Genomic DNA, 20971 nt, shown 5'->3' on the forward strand with positions numbered 1-20971 from the left:
CATCACAGTGAACACCGATAGGCTGTCAGTGTCAACATCTCAGTGAACAAAGGTCCAAAGGTCTCCACCGTGCCGGACTGAAGAGAAGTCATCCTCGGTTAAGTCTTCACAGCAGTAGGACAGATGTAGACATCATCCACACTACATCAGGAAGCAAAAAAGTGTCCCCTAATGTTGTCTGTGGTCAGTCCTGTATCCGTAGCCTAGACATAGTGTGTGATTGAGGTCCGTAGCCTAGACATAGTGTGTGGTTGAGGTCCGTCCCGTAGCCTAGACGTAGTGTGTGGTTGAGGTCCGTAGCCTAGACATAGTGTGTGGTTGAGGTCCGTGGCCTAGACGTAGTTGTGGTTGAGGTCCGTCCTGTATCCGTAGCCTAGACGTAGTGTGTGGTTGAGGTCCGTAGCCTAGACGTAGTGTGTGGTTGAGGTCCGTCCCGTATCCGTAGCCTAGACGTAGTGTGTGGTTGAGGTCCGTCCCGTATCCTAGACGTAGTGTGTGGCTGAGATCCGTCCCGTATCCGTATCCTAGACGTAGTGTGTGGTTGAGGTCCGTAGCCTAGACGTAGTGTGTGGTTGAGGTCCATGGCCTAGACGTAGTGTGTGGTTGAGGTCCGTCCTGTATCCGTAGCCTAGACGTAGTGTGTGGTTGAGGTCCGTCCTGTATCCGTAGCCTAGACGTAGTGTGTGGTTGAGGTCCGTCCCGTATCCTAGACATAGTGTGTGGCTGAGGTCCGTCCTGCATCCGTATCCTAGACGTAGTGTGTGGTTGAGGTCCGTCCCGTATCCGTAGCCTAGACGTAGTGTGTGGTTGAGGTCCGTCCCGTATCCATATCCTAGACGTAGTGTGTGGTTGAGGTCCGTCCCGTAGCCTAGACGTAGTGTGTGGTTGAGGTCTGTCCCGTAGCCTAGACGTAGTGTGTGGTTGAGGTCCGTCCCGTATCCGTAGCCTAGACGTAGTGTGTGGCTGAGGTCCATCCCGTATCCTAGACGTAGTGTGTGGTTGAGGTCCGTCCCGTATCCATATCCTAGACGTAGTGTGTGGTTGAGGTCCGTCCCATATCCGTAGCCTAGACGTTGTGTGTGGTTGAGGTCCGTCCCGTATCCTAGACGTAGTGTGTGGCTGAGGTCCATCCCGTATCCGTATCCTAGACGTAGTGTGTGGTTGAGGTCCGTCCCGTATCCGTATCCTAGACGTAGTGTGTGGTTGAGGTCCGTCCCGTATCCGTATCCTAGATGTAGTGTGTGGTTTCGATTTGGTTTGGGTAGGTCTCACACACCTCATGAGCCATCAGACTCACTAATAATACTGCACACATATGAGGCTTTATTGTTGCTATCATATCTCTCTGACCTGAGTAGTATATTTGACTAATGTTGTATCTCTCTACCCTATGTGAGTCTGAAGTATATTGTTTAGACCACAGGTTCTCAAACTATGGGGGTGCTCCATTTAGTGATATATTCAGTGAAATATTTTCTAAGGTGGTGTAAAGACTTTGAGAACCACTGGTTTAGACTACAGAAGTTTTACAGCAAAATGTCTGGGAACACATTTGAACGTATATCATTTGTACATATATATTTATGTAGACCTATAAATTTACATGTACATACATTTATAAAAGGTAACAACCTGCATACACACTTTCCTCCAGCATCATCGTCCACACACAATGCGATTGTGTGTGTCTATATTTGTTTTTGCATATATACACACACACACACACACACACACACACACACACACACACACACACACACACACACACACACACACACACACACACACACACACACACACACACACACACACACACACACACACACACACACACACACACACACACACACACACACGTTCTCAGGCATACTTCACCATATGCAAAAAAAGTTGGTTCCTATCCAAAACAACACCAGGTTGCTATTTTGGACACTTTCAGTGAATCTCCAAAGTATTTTCTTTAAATCTTTCTTTAAAGCTGAGAAATCTAAAAAGGAGGAAAAATGGTCTGGGAGGAGGGTGGTTCATCCCAAATCCCACCCTATTCCCTATAGGGTGCTATGTTTCATCAAAACCCAAACACTATACTTGTAGACAGGGTCCTGGTCTCTAAATATGATTACAACATACTGGCAATATATATGAAGTCTGTTAACACTTCTACCCATTATTTCTGACTTGACTAAATTAACAGTTGCCATGGGGAGCTGGTACACCAGCAGTAACCTTTCACCCCTGTGGTAAACATGACTAACATGCTTCGTTGCCATGGGGAAAAGTAATCATCTAAATTGGGACCAGAGGGCCATTTGGGACACCAGACAGGGCAGTTGTCCCTCTCCTCCACCCCATCTCCTCCTCCTCCCCATCTCCTCCTCCTCCCCATCTCCTCCTCCCCATCTCCTCCACCCCATCTCCTCCTCCCCATCTCCTCCACCCCATCTCCTCCACCCCATCTCCTCCTCCCCATCTCCTCCTCCCCATCTCCTCCTCCCCATCTCCTCCTCCCCATCTCCTCCTCCATATCTCCTCCTCCATATCTCCTCCTCCATATCTCCTCCTCCATATCTCCTCCTCCATCCTCACTTCAGTGGTTCATTTGCATAATATGTACAGGTTTTAGAATTCTTTCCCCCTATTTTTTTTATTTACTAAACAGCATTTCCTTCTTTTCTTTTTTATTATAAACGAGAAAAAAAACTAGCCTCTAAAGAGAGAGTGGAGTCTCCACAGCAGGGCAGAACCCCGAGAGAAACCAGTGAGTCCGTCGCTCATGGCTCTGGGTCACTGCTGCGTGTCTTCCTATAGAGTGTTGTTGACATCAAGCTGCACAGCGCAGGTCAAGGGTCAGAGAACATACTTACATCCCAGCTCAATGTACAAGTACAGCCATAATCAAGGCACAAAGATCTACAAGTAGATTTGTTTTTCTTTCAATAAAGTAGTTGTACAAAATAATATTACACTTTACAGTCTGTACACAGTGTCCAAACAAGATTTTTTTTTTTTTTAAAGAAAAACAAAAAGGAAACCGTCATAATAATTATAGGACAACATTTTCTCTCTCCCATCTCCAATCCCTTGCATCTTTCATACAACCTCTTCTAAGCTAAAAGGTTGGTCATTTTTGGGATGTGTTTGTAGGTTTGGGGTCACGCCAGGCAGACCGCAGCTACAGGTTGCTATGGTACAGAGGGCCCGGTCCCAACCCTCTCTCCAACCCATCCACCTTGCCCTAGCTGGCTCCCTGTCTCCTCTCTCTTCACTCCTTCTCTTCCTGTGAGTCTGTCGGAGGCGTCAGGTCTGCCCTCTGTGGCTCTGTGTGAAATACAGTCAGACATTTTGCGATGCTACATAATGGACACACTACCAGTCTCATGCAAAGAGGCTCAAGCCTCCTGTCCGTGACGGGGTTCAGATGCCAGCTTCAACTGTTGACTTTCGCTCTGGCGCACGCACACGCACGCACACACATGCACGCGCGCACACACACACACACACACACACGCGCTGCTGAGCCTCTATGCTCAGGCCCTGTATCTCTTCTCATACACACTGTTCCTCATGACAACCTCACCTTCACCTACCCCCCCACCCCCCCCCCAACCAGTCAGACAGAAACAGCCAACAACCAGCCCCGCCACCCAGCCCAGCTGTCCAGTCCAGAGCCAGGGACTGAACAGGAAAAAGGTGGAAAAAGAGGAGGATGAGGAAGGAGGTCGCCCCAGGCTTTGCTTACTGGAATGACACAAATCGAATCATTGGAGAGAGAAAAAAGAGAGAAGCAACACGCAACGGCGTCTTTGTTCCCCAACATTTCTATCGTTCGTTTTCTTCTTTCCTTCATGTCCGTTAAAAGGGGGAGAGGAATCGGTTTCAAACAAAAGTTACAGTTAGAAAAGAAATGAGGGGGGAGGATTTGACACACTTCAGTAGTACTTCATGTCCACCAGGGTGGGGGGCGGGGTCCGTGGGGGGCGGGGCCGTGGGGGGCGGGGACGAGGAGGGCGGGGCCGTGTTTCAGGGGCCGGGCATAGGGATCAGGTTTGAAGAAGTTTGGGTCGAAGATGCAGAACGTTTGACTAAAACCCCAAAGGCTTGATGGAGCTGTGTGTGTTTTGCGTGTTTGTGTGCGCGGCCGACAGTCCATCACATCACAAGAGTTCATACTGTCGTAGGTGCATCCTCTGGATGATGTCCTGACAGTCCATCACATCACAAGAGTTCATACTGTCGTAGGTGCATCCTCTGGATGATGTCCTGACAGTCCATCACATCACAAGAGTTCATACTGTCGTAGGTGCATCCTCTGGATGATGTCCTGACAGTCCATCACATCACAAGAGTTCATACTGTCGTAGGTGCATCCTCTGGATGATGTCACGACAGTCGTTGAAGACGCGCCGGATGTTCTCCGTGTCCACGGCACAGGTGAAGTGAGGATAGCAGTAATGTCGGCCATCGCCACTCGCGGTGCTGATCCGCTGCGAGGGGGGGGGGGGGGGGGGGGGGCGTTAGATTTGGCAATGCCAGCACAACCGGTAAAAAGGGACTTCAAAGCTACAGTCTTGGATTGGCAGGCAGCGATGTTCTTATTTTAACTGCCGGACTGGACACCGGAGCATTACATAACAACCAATACTCACCAGGAACTCGTCTCGGATGAAAAACTTAGCTCTTGTCACTTTGGGGTCTTCGCCAGGTTCAGGAGTTGCTGTTGACAGAATGACAGATTTAATGCCGACAAACAGGGCACCTCTTTGTTTCACTAGAGACTCGCTTTGGCTGCCTGGCATTCACTACAATAGCAGTAGGCTGTCCCCTGACAAATCTGAAGGGCACTTGTTGGCAGGCGTTGTAAAATAAGTTCCTGGAGCCTGGAAATGGCTTGATGAGACAGTGGGGCAGGACCTACCTTCATTTGGTATGGTGTAGCGAGCATATTCAGGGAAGTAGTCTTCAATTTTAGATTTCCCAGCTAGTACCTTCTCAGCCAACATGTCCTGCTTGTTCAGAAACAATATGACCGATATGGTACGTAACCATCTGGAGAGACAACACACAAACACAAGCATTAGAAAAGATGATGGATCAACCAGGAACAGCAGTCTGAGGGAGATGTATGGACAGACTCCGTAGTAACACTGAAAAATACAGGAACTTACAGCTTATAAATACCATGGCTGTATTATTCTATAGATTCTATGGTTGTATTATTCTATATATTTTATGGCTGTATTATTCTATATAGGCCACTTTCAAACATCACTGTAGGACCAGAGAACCAGGAGCTGAGGTCTAGAACCAGGAATTGAAGTCTAGGACCAGAGAACCAGGAGTTGAGGTCTAGGATCAGAGAACCAGGAGTTGAGGTCTAGGATCAGAGAACCAGGCGTTGAGGTCTAGGACCAGAGAACCAGGAGTTTAAGTCTAGAACCAGAGAACCAGGAGTTTAAGTCTAGAACCAGAGAACCAGGAGTTTAAGTCTAGAACCAGAGAACCAGGAGTTTAAGTCTAGAACCAGAGAACCAGAAGTTGAGGTCTAGGACCAGAAAACCAGGAGTTGAGGTCTAGGATCAGAGAACCAGGAGTTGAGGTCTAGGACCAGAGAACCAGGAGTTGAGGTCTAGGACCAGAGAACCAGGAGTTGAGGTCTAGGACCAGAGAACCAGGAGTTGAGGTCTAGGACCAGAAAACCAGGAGTTGAGGTCTAGGACCAGAGAACCAGGAGTTGAGGTCTAGGACCAGAGAACCAGGAGTTGAGGTCTAGAACCAGAAGTTGAGGACTAGGACCAGAGAACCAGGAGTTGAGTTCTAGGATCAGAGAACCAGGAGTTGAGGTCTAGGACCAGAGAACCAGGAGTTGAGGACTAGGACCAGATTCCTGGTCTCGCTAAATGCAGCCTGAAAATATTTCAGGTGTATAAATGACCAGTATAGCATAGAAAATGAAAATGGCTTCTCTGTTTAACTCCAAGCTTGAAAGAGATGGAGTGTGGGTAAAGCTCTGCCACAGTGTCACTGCCTTACGCTACAGAAACACCTCCTGCTCCTTCCGTCTGTCTTGGCTGCAACAAGGCTTTATCTAGGCCAACCAGTTAATCAACATACTGCAGAACAGAACCAGGTCTTCCCCCAAACAGTACTACGAACCTCTCTTAGAGGGTCCCAGAGGTTTCACTGTAGATATATCTCTGAACTGAACTGAACATTTACCTATTCAAGTGCTCGATGAATAGCTGGCCAGCTGGATCAGGTGTAATAGCTATGGAACAGATAAGAACTTCTGTGGTATGGTATTTCTACAGAAGACAGACCTGTTATTCCAGATACTGCGGAAGAGGTCCAGGGCTTCCCGGAGTCTGTTGGTGTTGTTGTCTTCTCGGATCACCATGTTATAACTGCTGCTAGCAACCACAAAGATGATGGCAGTCACATCTACACAGGTGAACAGAGGAACAGGAGTTTAGAAAATGAAAGCAGTCCCATCCACATAGCTGAACAGAGTACTCAAGTCTCTTGAGATGTAACACCTAATCAGCCAATCAAACATATTTTATAAAGCCCTTCTAGCACCAGCAGTTGTCACAAAGTGCTTTTACAGACACCCAACCTGAAACCTTAAAAGACAAGCAACAACTGGGTTGATCCATAGTGGCTAGAAAAAACTCCCTAGTAGGTCAGGACACAAAACTTGCACCTCCTTTTGAAGAGTCCAAATGTAAAAAAGAAAATGTAATAAAACAATACTTGGTAACATCAATAGTATGTCAACTCCATAACATCCTCTACATACAATACAGACACTGGTTTGATTCCTGAATGCTTATTGGCTGAAAGCTGGTAGCCGGTTTATAATAGCAACAAATCATCTTGGGGGTTTATATGTATTTACATATAGCTAATATACAATGACTAAGTGTTGTATCCATAACTAGGAGAGGATTTAGAACATAAGTCAAATAAATCTAGTGATCAGAGATAATAAAGACAATAAAGGAAAACAAAAGTATTTCACAGGAATGTCCACATGTACCATTAAAGCATTGGATCCATTTTCTCCTTTCGTCTCGCTGACCGCCCACATCAAACATACTGAGAGAGAAGAGACAAAATATTAGGACACACCAAAAACATCCTGTAACTCAAAACTGGCAGATAATGTGGCGCCCTCCTGTGGACACTAACAGGAACTACCTGCAGGCTTAAAGGTCTGGGGAGGTGTAACAGTGGGCCGCAACAGAGCAGGTTTAAAACTCCCAGGGGCCTGAGACATCTCACAGTGTTGTTCTAGCGCAACTGATTCAAGACATCAAGGGCATTATAAATGACTAGTTGACATGTTAGATCGGATGTTCGACCGCATGGAAGACCTGGGTAAAAACCCAGGTTATCCTCCCTGTATCAAACCCAGGTTATCCTCCCTGTATCAAACCCTGGTTATCCTCCCTGTATCAAACCCTGGTTATCCTCCCCGTGTGTATCAAACCCCCGTTATCCTCCCCGTGTGTATCAAACCCAGGTTATCCTCCCCGTGAGTATCAAACCGGTGCTACCTGACATCAGTGACCAATGGCCCGGTGCTACCTGACATCAGTGACCATGGGCCCGATGCTACCTGACATCAGTGACCATGGGCCCGGTGCTACCTGACATCAGTGACCAATGGCCCGGTACTACCTGACATCTGTGACCAATGGCCTGGTGCTACCTGACATCTGTGACCAATGGCCCGGTACTACCTGACATCTGTGACCAATGGCCTGGTGCTACCTGACATCTGTGACCAATGGCCTGGTGCTACCTGACATCAGTGACCATGGGCCCGATGCTACCTGACATCAGTGACCAATGGCCCGGTACTACCTGACATCTGTGACCAATGGCCCGGTGCTACCTGACATCAGTGACCATGGGCCCGGTGCTACCTGACATCAGTGACCATGGGCCCGGTGCTACCTGACATCAGTGACCATGGGCCCGGTGCTACCTGACATCAGTGACCATGGGCCCGGTGCTACCTGACATCAGTGACCATGGGCCCGGTGCTACCTGACATCAGTGACCATGGGCCCGGTGCTACCTGACATCAGTGACCATGGGCCCGGTGCTACCTGACATCAGTGACCATGGGCCCGGTGCTACAAGTTAGCCTGAGGGTCTTTCTCATGTGATTCACCAGAACGTCGATGACAGAAGGGGAACCAATCAGGGGGTTAGGGGTGGGGTTACAGAGAGCCAAAGAGAAATTGTACTCACTGAAAGTTCACTTTGTCTACTTGGAATCTGGTCTCAAATATCCCTGAAGTCAACACTCTGCACCGGAGCAGGTCCTGGTCGGTAGGCGTGTAGTCTGCTTGTCTTACCGAGTCGATTCTGTCAAGGAAACTGCAGACAAAGAGAGAGAAAAAACTCAATTAGTTACTTACATTTCTGTCATTTGGCCCCCTGGCTTAGTCAACATCCTCCTTCTATACTCCCAGTACAGAACAGCCAGGTCTGTTGCTGTGTGTTTGCGCATTATTACCTTACAGACTTCAATACCTGTTGGTACGGACTGTGTTGATAAGGGTTACAACATATGGTTCATGTTGGTATGTGGTTGGCATTAATAAACGGTCAGCACGGTCCGTGTTGATAAGCGGTTGGTGTTGTTCATATTGATAAGTGGTCAGTTTGGTCAGTATGGATAATTTACAGTTTGTGTGTGTCTGGGTAGATACTGGCAGGGCTGTGTCGGTGCCAGATGTGTCCACCAGAGGTCAGGCCCGCTCAGGCTGCCAGTGTTTCTGGATGGGTGGATTACATAAGATGGGCCTTGAGGAGTGAGGATAGACAGGCTCTTTCCGCTACAGTTACGTATCAGACCCACACTAAGGACCCCAAAACACATGTTAGTCCACTCATAGGGAACTTCGTTATGGACACAAAAGGGACCAACAGACAATTGCTCCGGGTCTGTATCCCTAATTTATAAACAGCGCAGGCTTTGGCCTGGCCCAAACAGTGTTGGTGACATTAGACAACAGAGTACTGGTACAAAAAGAATAACAATCGTCATAATGATAATATAGGCAGATTAGCAGGTGCTTTAATCCAAAGCGACTCGCAGTCAAGCCCCACATTCTTCAGTCAGTCAGTCAGTCACACATTCTTCAATCAGTCAGCCCCACACTCTTCAGTCAGTCAGTCAGTCAGCCCCACACTCTTCAGGCAGTCAGTCAGTTAGTCAGCGCCACACTCTTTAGTCAGTCAGTCAGCCCCACATTCTTCAGGCAGTCAGTCAGCCCCACATTCTTCAGGCAGTCAGATAGTCAGTCAGCCCAACTGGCTGGTCTAGATTCTCTGTAGCCTCTCGGACGTCATAATTCACCACAGGGCACATGCAGCTGTTGAAACACCAGTCCTGAGGGGGTAGACAAAGCCCAACATTGTCAAGTGACTATCACCACCACAATAACCTAATTAGGCCTGTTAGGCAACAATACTTAGACAAAATGACTTTTACAGAACACCCAGACCCATTGCTGTCCCGGACTGACGGAATGGTTCTGAAGCCAGGCAGGTCCGCAGGCATGTGCGAGCGCTCATCCTAAACACAGCAAACGGACACCCAGAACACCTACAGTGTAAATATAGGCCCCTGGTCTATGTCAACTCTCCGGAACCGACCGGGAACCCGCCGCTATTTAGGTTCCGCTTGGAAAAGTGCAGAAGCACAGAAGTGTAAAATTAGAGACCAGGGAACTTTGTCACACATCTCTGGTTAACATCGAAGAGTCGAATTAAGAGAGTTCATTACTATCAGGTCAGATATTCCTGGAACACTGGTGTGGCTGAATACTGCGACTCCAAGACTGGTCCCAGGTCAGTGCCTTTCTGGAGTGTTGCTCAGTCAGGACCGAAGGGTTGTGGGATCAATTCCCATGTGGGATGGGGCAATGCAAAAAAGTCTGAAAATCAATGCACTGGAAACACCGTCACAACAAAATAAGGATGTTTTCTAGAGAGCAGTAGACCCAATGGCTTACCATAATCTGGCAAAGCATTCATTCATGCATCAGTGAACGTAACTTGTCAAAAGGAATAAATAGTTAATACCAATATCCATGCTGCACAGACTTTTCTGGTGAGAGCTGATCCATTAACCCACTGGTGTTTCCTCAGTATGTCCCTTATCATAAGTCAATAACCTATAATCAATACTCAACCAGACTGTCGATACTACAGAATGTAACGTAACCCTCAGCCCACAAAGGTGTGACCTAGTCCCAAATCTGTACGCACTGATGAAAAGGCAAGGCTACTGGCATTGACCAGCTGGGTTAGGAACAAAAAACGCTGGCCAGCTGGGTTAAGATCAAAACATTGACCAGCTGGGCTGGTACCAAAACACTGACCAGCTGAGCTAGGACAAAAACATTGACCAGCTGGGCTATTACCAAAAACATTGACCAGCAGGGTTATTACTAAAAACATTGACCAGCTGGGCTAATATACACCATTGGCCAGTTGAGCTAGTTGCAATAAATTACCCAGCTGGGCTGGTACAAAACACTGACCAACTAAGCAACTGACCAACTGGGGTGTACAGTACATTGGCCAGCTGGGCTAGTACAATATGTTGGTCAACTGGGTTAGTAGATTATGTTGGTCAACTGGGTTAGTAGATTATATTGGCCAATTGGACTAGTACAATACATTGCCCAACTGGGGCAGTACAATACACCGGCCAACTGGGCTAGTACATTGGTCAACTGGGCTAGTACATTGGTCAACTGGACTAGTACATTGGTCAACTGGGCTAGTACATTGGTCAACTGGGCTAGTACTTTGGTCAACTGTGCTAGTACTTTGGTCAACTGGGCTAGTACTTTGGTCAACTGGGCTAGTACTTTGGTCAACTGGGCTAGTACTTTGGTCAACTGGGCTAGTACTTTGGTCAACTGGGCTAGTACTTTGGTGCGGACTGCCATCTACAGCTAAGCACGGTTGGTCTTGGTTGGTGCCTGGATTGGAGCGTATATGCTCCTGAAAGTGTTGTTGGAGGGGCAGTAAGAGTCATGAACAACCAACAACAGTGAAGGCCTGGAGAGCAAGATGTCTCCGCCTACACTGTTGTTGATACTCCAGCCCTGCAGATGGCGCCAATTACTCTGACTCTATTTCTGTCTGTTTCTCCGTCTGTCTGTCTGGTCTCAGTCACCCCCCCCCCCCCCCCCCCAGTCTTTCCTCTCCTTATCGCACTCTCTGTCACTCCAATTCTTCTCTTTCTCTCTGTCTTCCTCAGTCACCTCTGTCTTCCTCGGTCACTGTCTCTCTTCTTTTCTCCCATTCTCTCTTGCCGACCGTCCCTGGCTGCTCTTTGCTGCTGGTTTCCATAGCAACCCCCTTCGGCCTGTCTGTTGGTAGATAGCAACCACTCCTCTCCTCTCTTCCATCCATCCACTCCTCTCTCCAACCCTCTCCTTCTCGCCTCAGTTCCCCCCTTCTCTCTTTGTAAGGCAGGAGGCCCTAAACAAAGTGTGAAGAGGTTCTGCAGTATGTGCGTGTGTGTGTGTGTGACATCCGTGTTTACCCATGCTTGCCAAAACATGCTTATTTACTAACATAAGTTAAGGACACAGGTTTTATCTGCTGTTGCTAGTGCAGAAAAAGCCCCAACTGTGTTTTGGAGGCTTTCGCTATGCTATGTCCAGTAGAACTTTAGTTGTCCTAAAATACCAGCCCCTCGTGTCACGAACCCAGGTATCAGACTTATAGTTCTGGTATCTGGGCCGGGCTTACAGGCTGACAGTGTGGTGATCTCAGGACCGTCTAAAATCCTTCCATTCCAATAGTGATCTACCTGTCTGAAAGGTGAGACCTTCACATTTTTACATTAGCTTTCTAAATCTCTGTTCTCCTCATGTCCCTTCTCTCCCCCCCCCTTCTTTCTCCTTTCTCCTTAAAGCCACCTCCTCCTCCCCTACCCCCTCCTGCCATTGTCCATTGAAATACCCAATAGCTCAACTGTCTTGGTAAACAAACTGCAGTGAGGGCAAAATATGAAGCCATCTAAAAATACTCCTGTTGGCTCTTGACGACTATTTCTCCAAAGGCCTTTTTTGACCGGGGAAAAGTGTACCAACCAGTGTGTGTGTCAGGTCATGGCTGTCCTGGCAGGGTCCACTAAAAACATAATATTACATATTACGAAAATAGAAGGGCGCACACAGGCTTGAGCTGAAAGAAAAACTTTACAAACTTCTTGCATTACCTACATAAATGGCTCCGGAAATATTGCTGGGCTAGTACAATAGATTAAAACGGTGTGATTTAACAAAGAACACACTAACATAGTTGTCCTTTTACACATCTTCATTAAACACATTAACGGGACAGGCTGGAAAGAATTATGTGGACCTCAATGATAATGAATAGTAAGTTAGGTTGTCCTGTCAATGACATGTTATTCAGGTTACACTACCCACACAGTCAAAAGCTTGAAATCTTGCAGACAACCAGCTGTTTCCAAACCAATCATAAAAAAATCATGATGTTGATGTACTAAAACAGACGTCTTTGTGCAATCTCCCTGTCTGGTTCCCACTGTGAAGCATGGGGGAGGAGGTGTGATGGTGTGGGGGTGCTTTGCTAGTGACACTGTCTGTGATTTACTTAGAATTCAAGGCACACTCAACCCAGATGGCTTCCACACAGTCTATAGTACTTATATATTCTATAAGTACAACCACTAGCATACCTCATTTAGTCATAAATTGCAAGTTTGAAAGCTAGTGGTTTTGATTACATGGGGAAGAGATTAGTACAGATTGGTCTCCCAACACACGTTCCCTGGATTGATTAAGTCATTCCTGTGACTATAATATATAACTAAATGTAAACTAGATAGATAAACTAAACAAGCAAGCCAGCCAACTAACTAGTCCCACTGCTCAGAGCAATAGACAATATTTTTCTCCCCCATCACTGGGCTTTGGAAAAAGCGTATTTACAGATCATGCACAGAATATTCTATGTTCAATAACTGATGTGTGCATGAATAAGTGAACACTCATGCTTGACTGGGTAACATTCAGCATGGGCCCGCCGCCCCCCCCCATCACCAGGAACTATTTGATTGGCTGATTCAGGTCATAAGGAAGCAGCAGGGGAGGACTGTGAGTGCGAAGTCCCTGAGTCATGATAGTAAAGCAAAATGTCTTCTTCTCTGGTGCGTAACGCTGTTCTGCGTGCCCTGGTTTCCTGTGCGTACACGCATGTGTGCGTCTTAGAGAGCTTCTAATGCTATAAATAACTACTGCACTACCACAATGACTGAAACAGGTTTATTTCTGTCACTCAGTGTGTGTGAGTGTGTATGTGTGTGAGTGTGTGTGGGTATGTGTGTGTGTGTCTGCCTCACCTTCTGCCATTGACCTTCCATTGTTTACAGCAGCGTCGGGATACTCCCTTTGATTCTGACAGACAGATGTGACCCTCCCTTCCCTCCTCCCCCTCTTCTCCCATCCCTCCCTCTGTTCCCTCCTCCCCCTCTTCTCCCATCCCTCCCTCTGTTCCCTCCTCCAGCCGGCATCGTCTCTCCATTCTGCAGTGTTTCTGCTGTCTGATACTATAAATAGCCAGCTGGCCCCGGCTCCTGACTCGTTTACATGAGCTTTAAGGAGGAGTGGTCTCAGATAGAGGACAAGATGGGAATCTACAGCGCCGACTGGCCTCCGTCACACAACGCTGCCTCCATCACCAACTGGCCTCTGTCACACAACGCTGCCTCCATCCCCAACTGGCCTCCGTCACACAACGCTGCCTCCATCCCCAACTGGCCTCCGTCACACAACGCTGCCTCCATCCCCAACTGGCCTCCGTCACACAACGCTGTCTCCATCACCAACTGGCCTCCATTAGACAACGCTGTCTCCATCACCAACTGGCCTCCGTCACACAACGCTGCCTCCATCCCCAACTGGCCTCCGTCACACAACGCTGCCTCCATCCCCAACTGGCCTCCGTCACACAACGCTGCCTCCATCCCCAACTGGCCTCCATTAGACAACGCTGTCTCCATCCCCAACTGGCCTCCGTCACACAACGCTGTCTCCATCCCCAACTGGCCTCCGTCACACAACGCTGTCTCCACCCCCAACTGGCCTCCATTAGACAACGCTGTCTCCATCCCCAACTGGCCTCCGTCACACAACGCTGCCTCCATCCCCAACTGGCCTCCATCACACAACGCTGTCTCCATCCCCAACTGGCCTCCGTCACACAACGCTGCCTCCATCCCCAACTGGCCTCCGTCACACAACGCTGTCTCCATCCCCAACTGGCCTCCGTCACACAACGCTGTCTCCATCCCCAACTGGCCTCCGTCACACAACGCTGCCCGAGACTTAGTGGTTATGGGGTCCCATCAGACTTCTATTGTATTGAGACCTAGCGCAGTTGTCACCAATTAGGGGATTCCGTTCCGGGTCTGGATCAAGCGATCAGACCTCGACAAATTTGTCATAATAAATAATATTGATGGAGCTTCTCTTTCTTCAACGGGCGCAGTTTAAAGAGCTCATCGAGATGGGATGGTCCAGACAACGGTGTTGTTCAGTCACTTGTGTCTAGGGCTGTCACGATTAATTATTTATTGTCGCACAAAGAATTGCGATTAACGATTAAATTTTTTGTATTGTAAATTGTATGTCGCTGTTATAGTGAAAGCCAAATAATATAGTAGGCCTAAAAATATACGTGAATGATCTGGAAAAGATTTTTGCGTTTTTGAGTGCCACCTTTCTGGTGCAAATCCATCAATTCGCCTCCCAAAATTATTGGGCTCACCTCGTTCATTTTGCTTAAACCCAAAATACGCCCCAGGGAGTGCAGTTGTGTTTCTGTTATGGAACTACCATTAAGTCAATGTTTTTAACGATTGCTGTACACAAAATGCAACCAAAAAGCAAAGACAATTACATTTTCCTATTCATCGTGACGTTCCACCTTTTGCTCTGTTGCAAATATTACAGCCTAGTTTTTTAAAATAGCTTCCTTCACACAGCAAAATGTGTTTTAACGCTCAGTTAATTCAGTTAAAGATTAGGAAGAGTCCTTTTATTTTCAAACGTAAATATGCAATCAGACAACAGATATTTCTATCCATGCATTTTAATGCACATATTCTAATTACAAAAGTTGACAATATTAGTACAAATATTTTACACACGCTTGAGTGTTTTTTTCTTTGTGCCAGACCATTCTGTTTAACTGTGTCATCAGAATTCTACTGTATAGAGACCAAGAGGTTAAGGGGTCTCATCAGAATTCTACTGTATAGAGACCAAGAGGTTAAGGGGTCTCATCAGAATTCTACTGTATAGAGACCAAGAGGTTAAGGGGTCTCATCAGAATTCTACTGTATAGAGACCAAGAGGTTAAGGGGTCTCATCAGAATTCTACTGTATAGAGACCAAGTGTTCATACTTATATTATTTTGTATAGGTGAGTGGATATTTGGGGGCTGGAAAATAATCATATAAAGTTACTTAAGTCCAAACATTTATTTTATTTCAAAATAATAATTTGTTTTTGCAGACAGTAGTCCACATGTTGTGGACTACTGTTGTATAAAGAACACACACTCACACTGGCTCCTTTGAACATTCCTCCCTGTCAGCTGCCTTCAGGTGATCTTATGCCCTCCCACAGCTGACATAATGCCTTGTTTCTGATGCCCTGCCACTGCTGACATAATGCTTTGTTTCTGATGCCCTCCCACTGCTGACATAATGCCTTGTTTCTGATGCCCTCTCACTGCTGACATAATGCCTTGTTTCAGATGCCCTCCCACTGCTGACATAATGCCTTGTTTCTGATGCCCTGCCACTGCTGACATAATGCTTTGTTTCAGATGCCCTCCCACAGCTGACATAATGCTTTGTTTCAGATGCCCTCCCACAGCTGACATAATGCTTTGTTTCTGATGCCCTCCCACTGCTGACATAATGCTATTTTTCAGATGCCCTCCCACTGCTAACATAATGCTTTGTTTCAACCTCAACTAAATTAACACAACCTATTTACATCCAATACTTTACACATTCAGCAGAAAAGCACAATACCTACTCCTCTCTGGACCAAATCAATCCCAACTCAACCCACACAAGGTTCAAAGACAATTTACAATAGTATTAATGCCAAATACATAAGTATATTACATGAGGGCTTTAATACTGATATTATTGAGAAGAGTGACTCATCCTACATGTAACCTTAATTCACTGGATAACATTAACCCATGATGGTCACACACATATACACGTATCATGTTCATTTATGTATTTTCAAAAGCAATTTTTTTTATGTGGATTATGATTAATGTACATTAAGCGAGCTAACAACACTTTGAGCGGCAAACACAGGAGACACAGAGCGACCAACAGTGGCGACATCAGCGACCAACAGTGGCGACATCAGCGACCAACAGTGGCGACATCAGCGACCAACAGTGGCGACATCAGCGACCAACAGTGGCGACATCAGCGACCAACAGTGGCGACATCAGCGACCAAGACTGATGGCGACATCAGCGACCAACAGTGGCGACATCAGCGACCAACAGTGGCGACATCAGCGAACAACAGTGGCGACATCAGCGACCAACAGTGGCGACATCAGCGACCAAGACTGATGGCGACATCAGCGACCAACAGTGGCGACATCAGCGACCAACAGTGGCGACATCAGCGACCAACAGTGGCGACATCAGCGACCAACAGTGGCGACATCAGCGGCCAACAGTGGCGACATCAGCGACCAACACTGGCAACATCAGCGACCAACACTGGCAACATCAGCGACCAACACTGGCAACATCAGCGACCAACATTGGTGAGATTTTTCCAAGTTCATAAATCGTTTTAAGTAATTGTTAGACTGCCTCTCAATGCATGCAACTCTTTTACTCTGGGAAAGCTGGGTTGAGCTAGTGTGAGTGCAGTGTCATCTGGTTAAATTACTCTCCCCCACTAATGTGATTTGATAGAACCCAAATGACAATTATCTACATGAAACACAAATGTTCTGTCACAGCGAAAACACAACATTGGGGAACCTCTATCAATAAATGTTTTGGGTTTTCTAACATCTCTAAAACCCGTCCAGAAAGACTCCAATTCAACAACAGGGGAACCAACAGCAGAGTATGAATGTTACCATCATATAGTGAGACAGAGCAGAGCAGGGCTCAAAGACTGGGGATCCGTTAACACGTTAACTTACAGTTATTACGCTCTCACACTCTTTGCAGTCCCTTGGTCCCTCTATCTCTGTGCCCCTCTCTCACACTCTTTGCAGTCCCTTGGTCCCTCTATCACTGTGCCCCTCTCTTTCACTCTTTGTCCCTCTCGCACTTTTTGTCCTTTGCTCCCTCTCTTAGTAGCCAGTGATGTGAAGCCTTTTGGACCAGAGAGATGAGCTAACTAGGAAAACAGAACAGGCAAAGTAGGAGAATGGGCCGACTAAGAGAACAGAGAACGGGCTAGCTAGGAGAATGGGCCGACTAAGAGAACAGAGAACGGGCTAGCTAGGAGAATGGGCTGACTAAGAGAACAGAGAACAGGCTAGAGAAGGCAACAGCAACACATGCCTGCCAGACAATAGGATCCATTATTCAGCCCCTCTGCCCGAGATGAATATGTAACTGCCTCCCCAGGCGGCTAGCATAGTCCTGTGATCACTACACCATCACCAGAGACAGCACCAGTCCTGTGACCACTGTACCATCAACAAAGATAGCACCAGTCCTGTGACCACTATACCTTCACCAGTGATAGCACCAGTCCTGTGACCACTGTACCATCACCAAAGATAGCACCAGTCCTGTGACCACTGTACCATCACCAAATATAGCACCAGTCCTGTGACCACTATACCTTCACCAGTGATAGCACCAGTCCTGTGACCACTATACCTTCACCAGTGATAGCACCAGTCCTGTGACCAATATACCTTCACCAGTGATAGCACCAGTCCTGTGACCACTATACCTTCACCAGTGATAGCACCAGTCCTGTGACCACTATACCTTCACCAGTGATAGCACCAGTCCTGTGACCACTATACCTTCACCAGTGATAGCACCAGTCCTGTGACCACTATACCTTCACCAGTGATAGCACCAGTCCTGTGACCAATATACCTTCACCAGTGATAGCACCAGTCCTGTGACCACTATACCTTCACCAGTGATAGCACCAGTCCTGTGACCACTATACCTTCACCAGTGATAGCACCAGTCCTGTGACCACTATACCTTCACCAGTGATAGCACCAGTCCTGTGACCACTATACCTTCACCAGTGATAGCACCAGTCCTGTGACCACTATACCTTCACCAGTGATGACACCAGTCCTGTGACCACTATACCTTCACCAGTGATAGCACCAGTCCTGTGACCACTATACCTTCACCAGTGATAGCACCAGTCCTGTGACCACTATACCTTCACCAGTGATAGCACCAGTCCTGTGACCTCTATACCTTCACCAGTGATAGCACCAGTCCTGTGACCACTATACCTTCACCAGTGATAACACCAGTCCTGTGACCTCTATACCATCACCAGAGACAGCACCAGTCCTGTGACCACCGTACCATCACCAGAGACAGCACCAGTCCTGTGACCACTATACCTTCACCAGTGATAGCACCAGTCCTGTGACCACTATACCTTCACCAGTGATAGCACCAGTCCTGTGACCACTATACCTTCACCAGTGATAACACCAGTCCTGTGACCTCTATACCATCACCAGAGACAGCACCAGTCCTGTAACCACCGTACCATCACCAGAGACAGCACCAGTCCTGTAACCACCGTACCATCACCAGAGACAGCACCAGTCCTGTAACCACTACACCATTACCTGCCATATGCTCAAACGAGTCTGGTCATAGGATTAACAACATCAATTTGATAGTAGGAGTAATGAATGTATCTTGACTCCTGTCAAACACACAGACACCATCCAAGCAGAGCAAGCCCTGTTTAAACATAGGGAATCAGCCCAAAGGTTAACCATAACTAAGGTATGATAAGCATAATAATGCTACAGGCGTGCGTGTGTGTGTGTGTGTGTGTGTGTATTTGAAGACTTCGGAGTATGTTAAAGGGCAGCAGCACCCATCTGATTTGACTGTGTTCTGGAGCAGGCGTGATCTGGCCAAACGAGACCAGTGTTGTAAGTGTGGTCTAAATGTGGTGTGTCTTGGTGTAGCAAGGACACGTGTCAAAACCTCCCAATCTCACCCAAAACCAGAAATAAAGGAAAGCTGCACTATGAGCTAGAGCAGCAAAACAAGCTTTGTTACTGATATAAGATCTGAGGTCGAGGACCCACCGCCACCTGAGTGTAGGTATATGTAGTTACTAATCCTAATGAAACCAGGGAATGGGGAACGTGAGGTGATGGTAGCTAGCTGGTAAATGCTAGCGATTGTCTACATAACCAGGAAATATAAGAGCTACTCAACACCACATGTCACGAGTCATACAACAGCCCACCTAGGTGGTAGTGTCTGATGTCATAGTGCCGTGGTTCCCAACTACGGTCCTCAAGTACCCCCAACAGTACACATTTTCATTGTAGCCCCAGCCAAGCACAGCTGATTCAACTTGTCAACTAATTATCAGGCTCTCATTGAGTTGAATTGGGTGTGCTTGTCCAGGGCTACAACAAAAATGTGTGCTGTTGGGGGTACTCGAGGACCGGAGTTGGGAACCACTGTCATAGTGGAAATGCAAATTCCACTATTGAGGCTAATTATTGTTGTTGCTCCATTCACACGGGTCGACTTCACGTGGCGTCTGGTCTATGTATTGGTGTTGCCACCCCCTATATAGGCAAGCTAGGACATGACTTGTTGACATTTTCAAACCCAACTCTGTATTACGCAATCATGGGGTACTTCTCGTTTTCAACATGAATGAAGAGTTGCTTTTCGTCTACGGTTGCTGTTTAAGTCCTAGTTTAGTAAACCATGGATGATTTAGCAAAGCGTGAACATCCATGGTTTACTATGGATTAGCGGTAAAGGTTAGTTACGGTTAGGTTAAGGATATGTTAACAGTTAAGGTCAGGTGGGGGTTAGGGAAAAATGTTTAATGGTCATCAATTGTTGTTCCTCTAAAGTGTAGAGATAACAGCATGTGTGAGAGAGACAGAGAAAGAGAGAGAGAGAGACAGACAGAGAGAGACACAGACAGGGAGACAGACAGGGAGACAGACAGGGAGACAGAGAGAGAGACAGGTGCGTGGCTACAAGGCATGTAAATCATTGTATTGTGCCTCTGATCACACAGTAGATGGACAGACAATACAACAGAACCAGAAGCTTTGCCAGAATCCACCCATGGCTGAAAATAGCACGTCCAATCCAACAGCTTGAACACTTAATAACATGACTCTTAAAGCGTACACATGTTGGGATGCTGAGTAGCACCTTGACCGCTGACCAGGATCAGTGATACACGTGGAAATCGGTCCTTTCCAAACACCGCCATATTCCCTAGATACTGCACTAGTTTAGATAGCAGCCAATAGGCAATCTGTACAACAGTGCACATGAACCAGTCACCTGAGACAGAGGGTTTATTTTTCTAGCACTGTTTGGGACCATTTGTGGTGGGTACATTCCATTCACAGCCCTGTTTACCGGTTAGTTGAAGTGCTCCCATTTTGAACCATTCCATGTGTTTGAAAGTATGGACTCCTGGTGAACAAATCAAGTGGAACGTTAGACCTGCCGCTGGGTAATAATAACATCAACTTGAGTTGTTATTAATAGCCACTTACATCTTATATATCGAGTCATTCTTTTACATTTCTGGTCATAGGTGGAACAACATGAATCTGGTCATAGCAGTAACAAAATATATCTGGTCATAGGAGAAACAACATGAATCTGGTCATAGCAGTA

General features: G+C 47.0%; 2 protein-coding genes across 5 annotated transcripts in view; both read right to left on the reverse strand.

Moving 5' to 3' along the window:
* Nucleotides 1-524: 524 nt before the first annotated feature.
* On the reverse strand, nt 525-1130 carry LOC117594268 (keratin-associated protein 6-2-like). The gene has a single exon (XM_034291562.1). It carries the CDS (start codon nt 1128-1130, stop codon nt 525-527), a length of 606 nt encoding a protein of 201 aa, XP_034147453.1.
* Nucleotides 1131-3966: 2836 nt separating this feature from the next.
* Nucleotides 3967-20971, reverse strand: part of LOC105030514 (guanine nucleotide-binding protein G(olf) subunit alpha) — a 40997-nt gene continuing 23992 nt past the window's right edge. For 3 of the 4 annotated variants that reach the window (XM_029117585.2, XM_029117587.2, XM_034290835.1), the window contains 6 exons: nt 8260-8388; nt 7037-7095; nt 6318-6438; nt 4916-5046; nt 4647-4714; nt 3967-4484 (listed from right to left, as the gene is read on the reverse strand). In XM_029117585.2, the coding sequence (XP_028973418.1) occupies nt 4338-4484; nt 4647-4714; nt 4916-5046; nt 6318-6438; nt 7037-7095; nt 8260-8388 (655 nt within the window). In that variant the 3' untranslated portion in view covers nt 3967-4337. The remainder of the gene's footprint in view (nt 4485-4646; nt 4715-4915; nt 5047-6317; nt 6439-7036; nt 7096-8259; nt 8389-20971) is intronic. The other variant, XM_034290826.1, reaches the window with a different exon arrangement.

Source organism: Esox lucius, chromosome 3 (assembly GCF_011004845.1).
Source record: "Esox lucius isolate fEsoLuc1 chromosome 3, fEsoLuc1.pri, whole genome shotgun sequence".
In the NCBI taxonomy this organism is placed as follows: domain Eukaryota; kingdom Metazoa; phylum Chordata; class Actinopteri; order Esociformes; family Esocidae; genus Esox; species Esox lucius.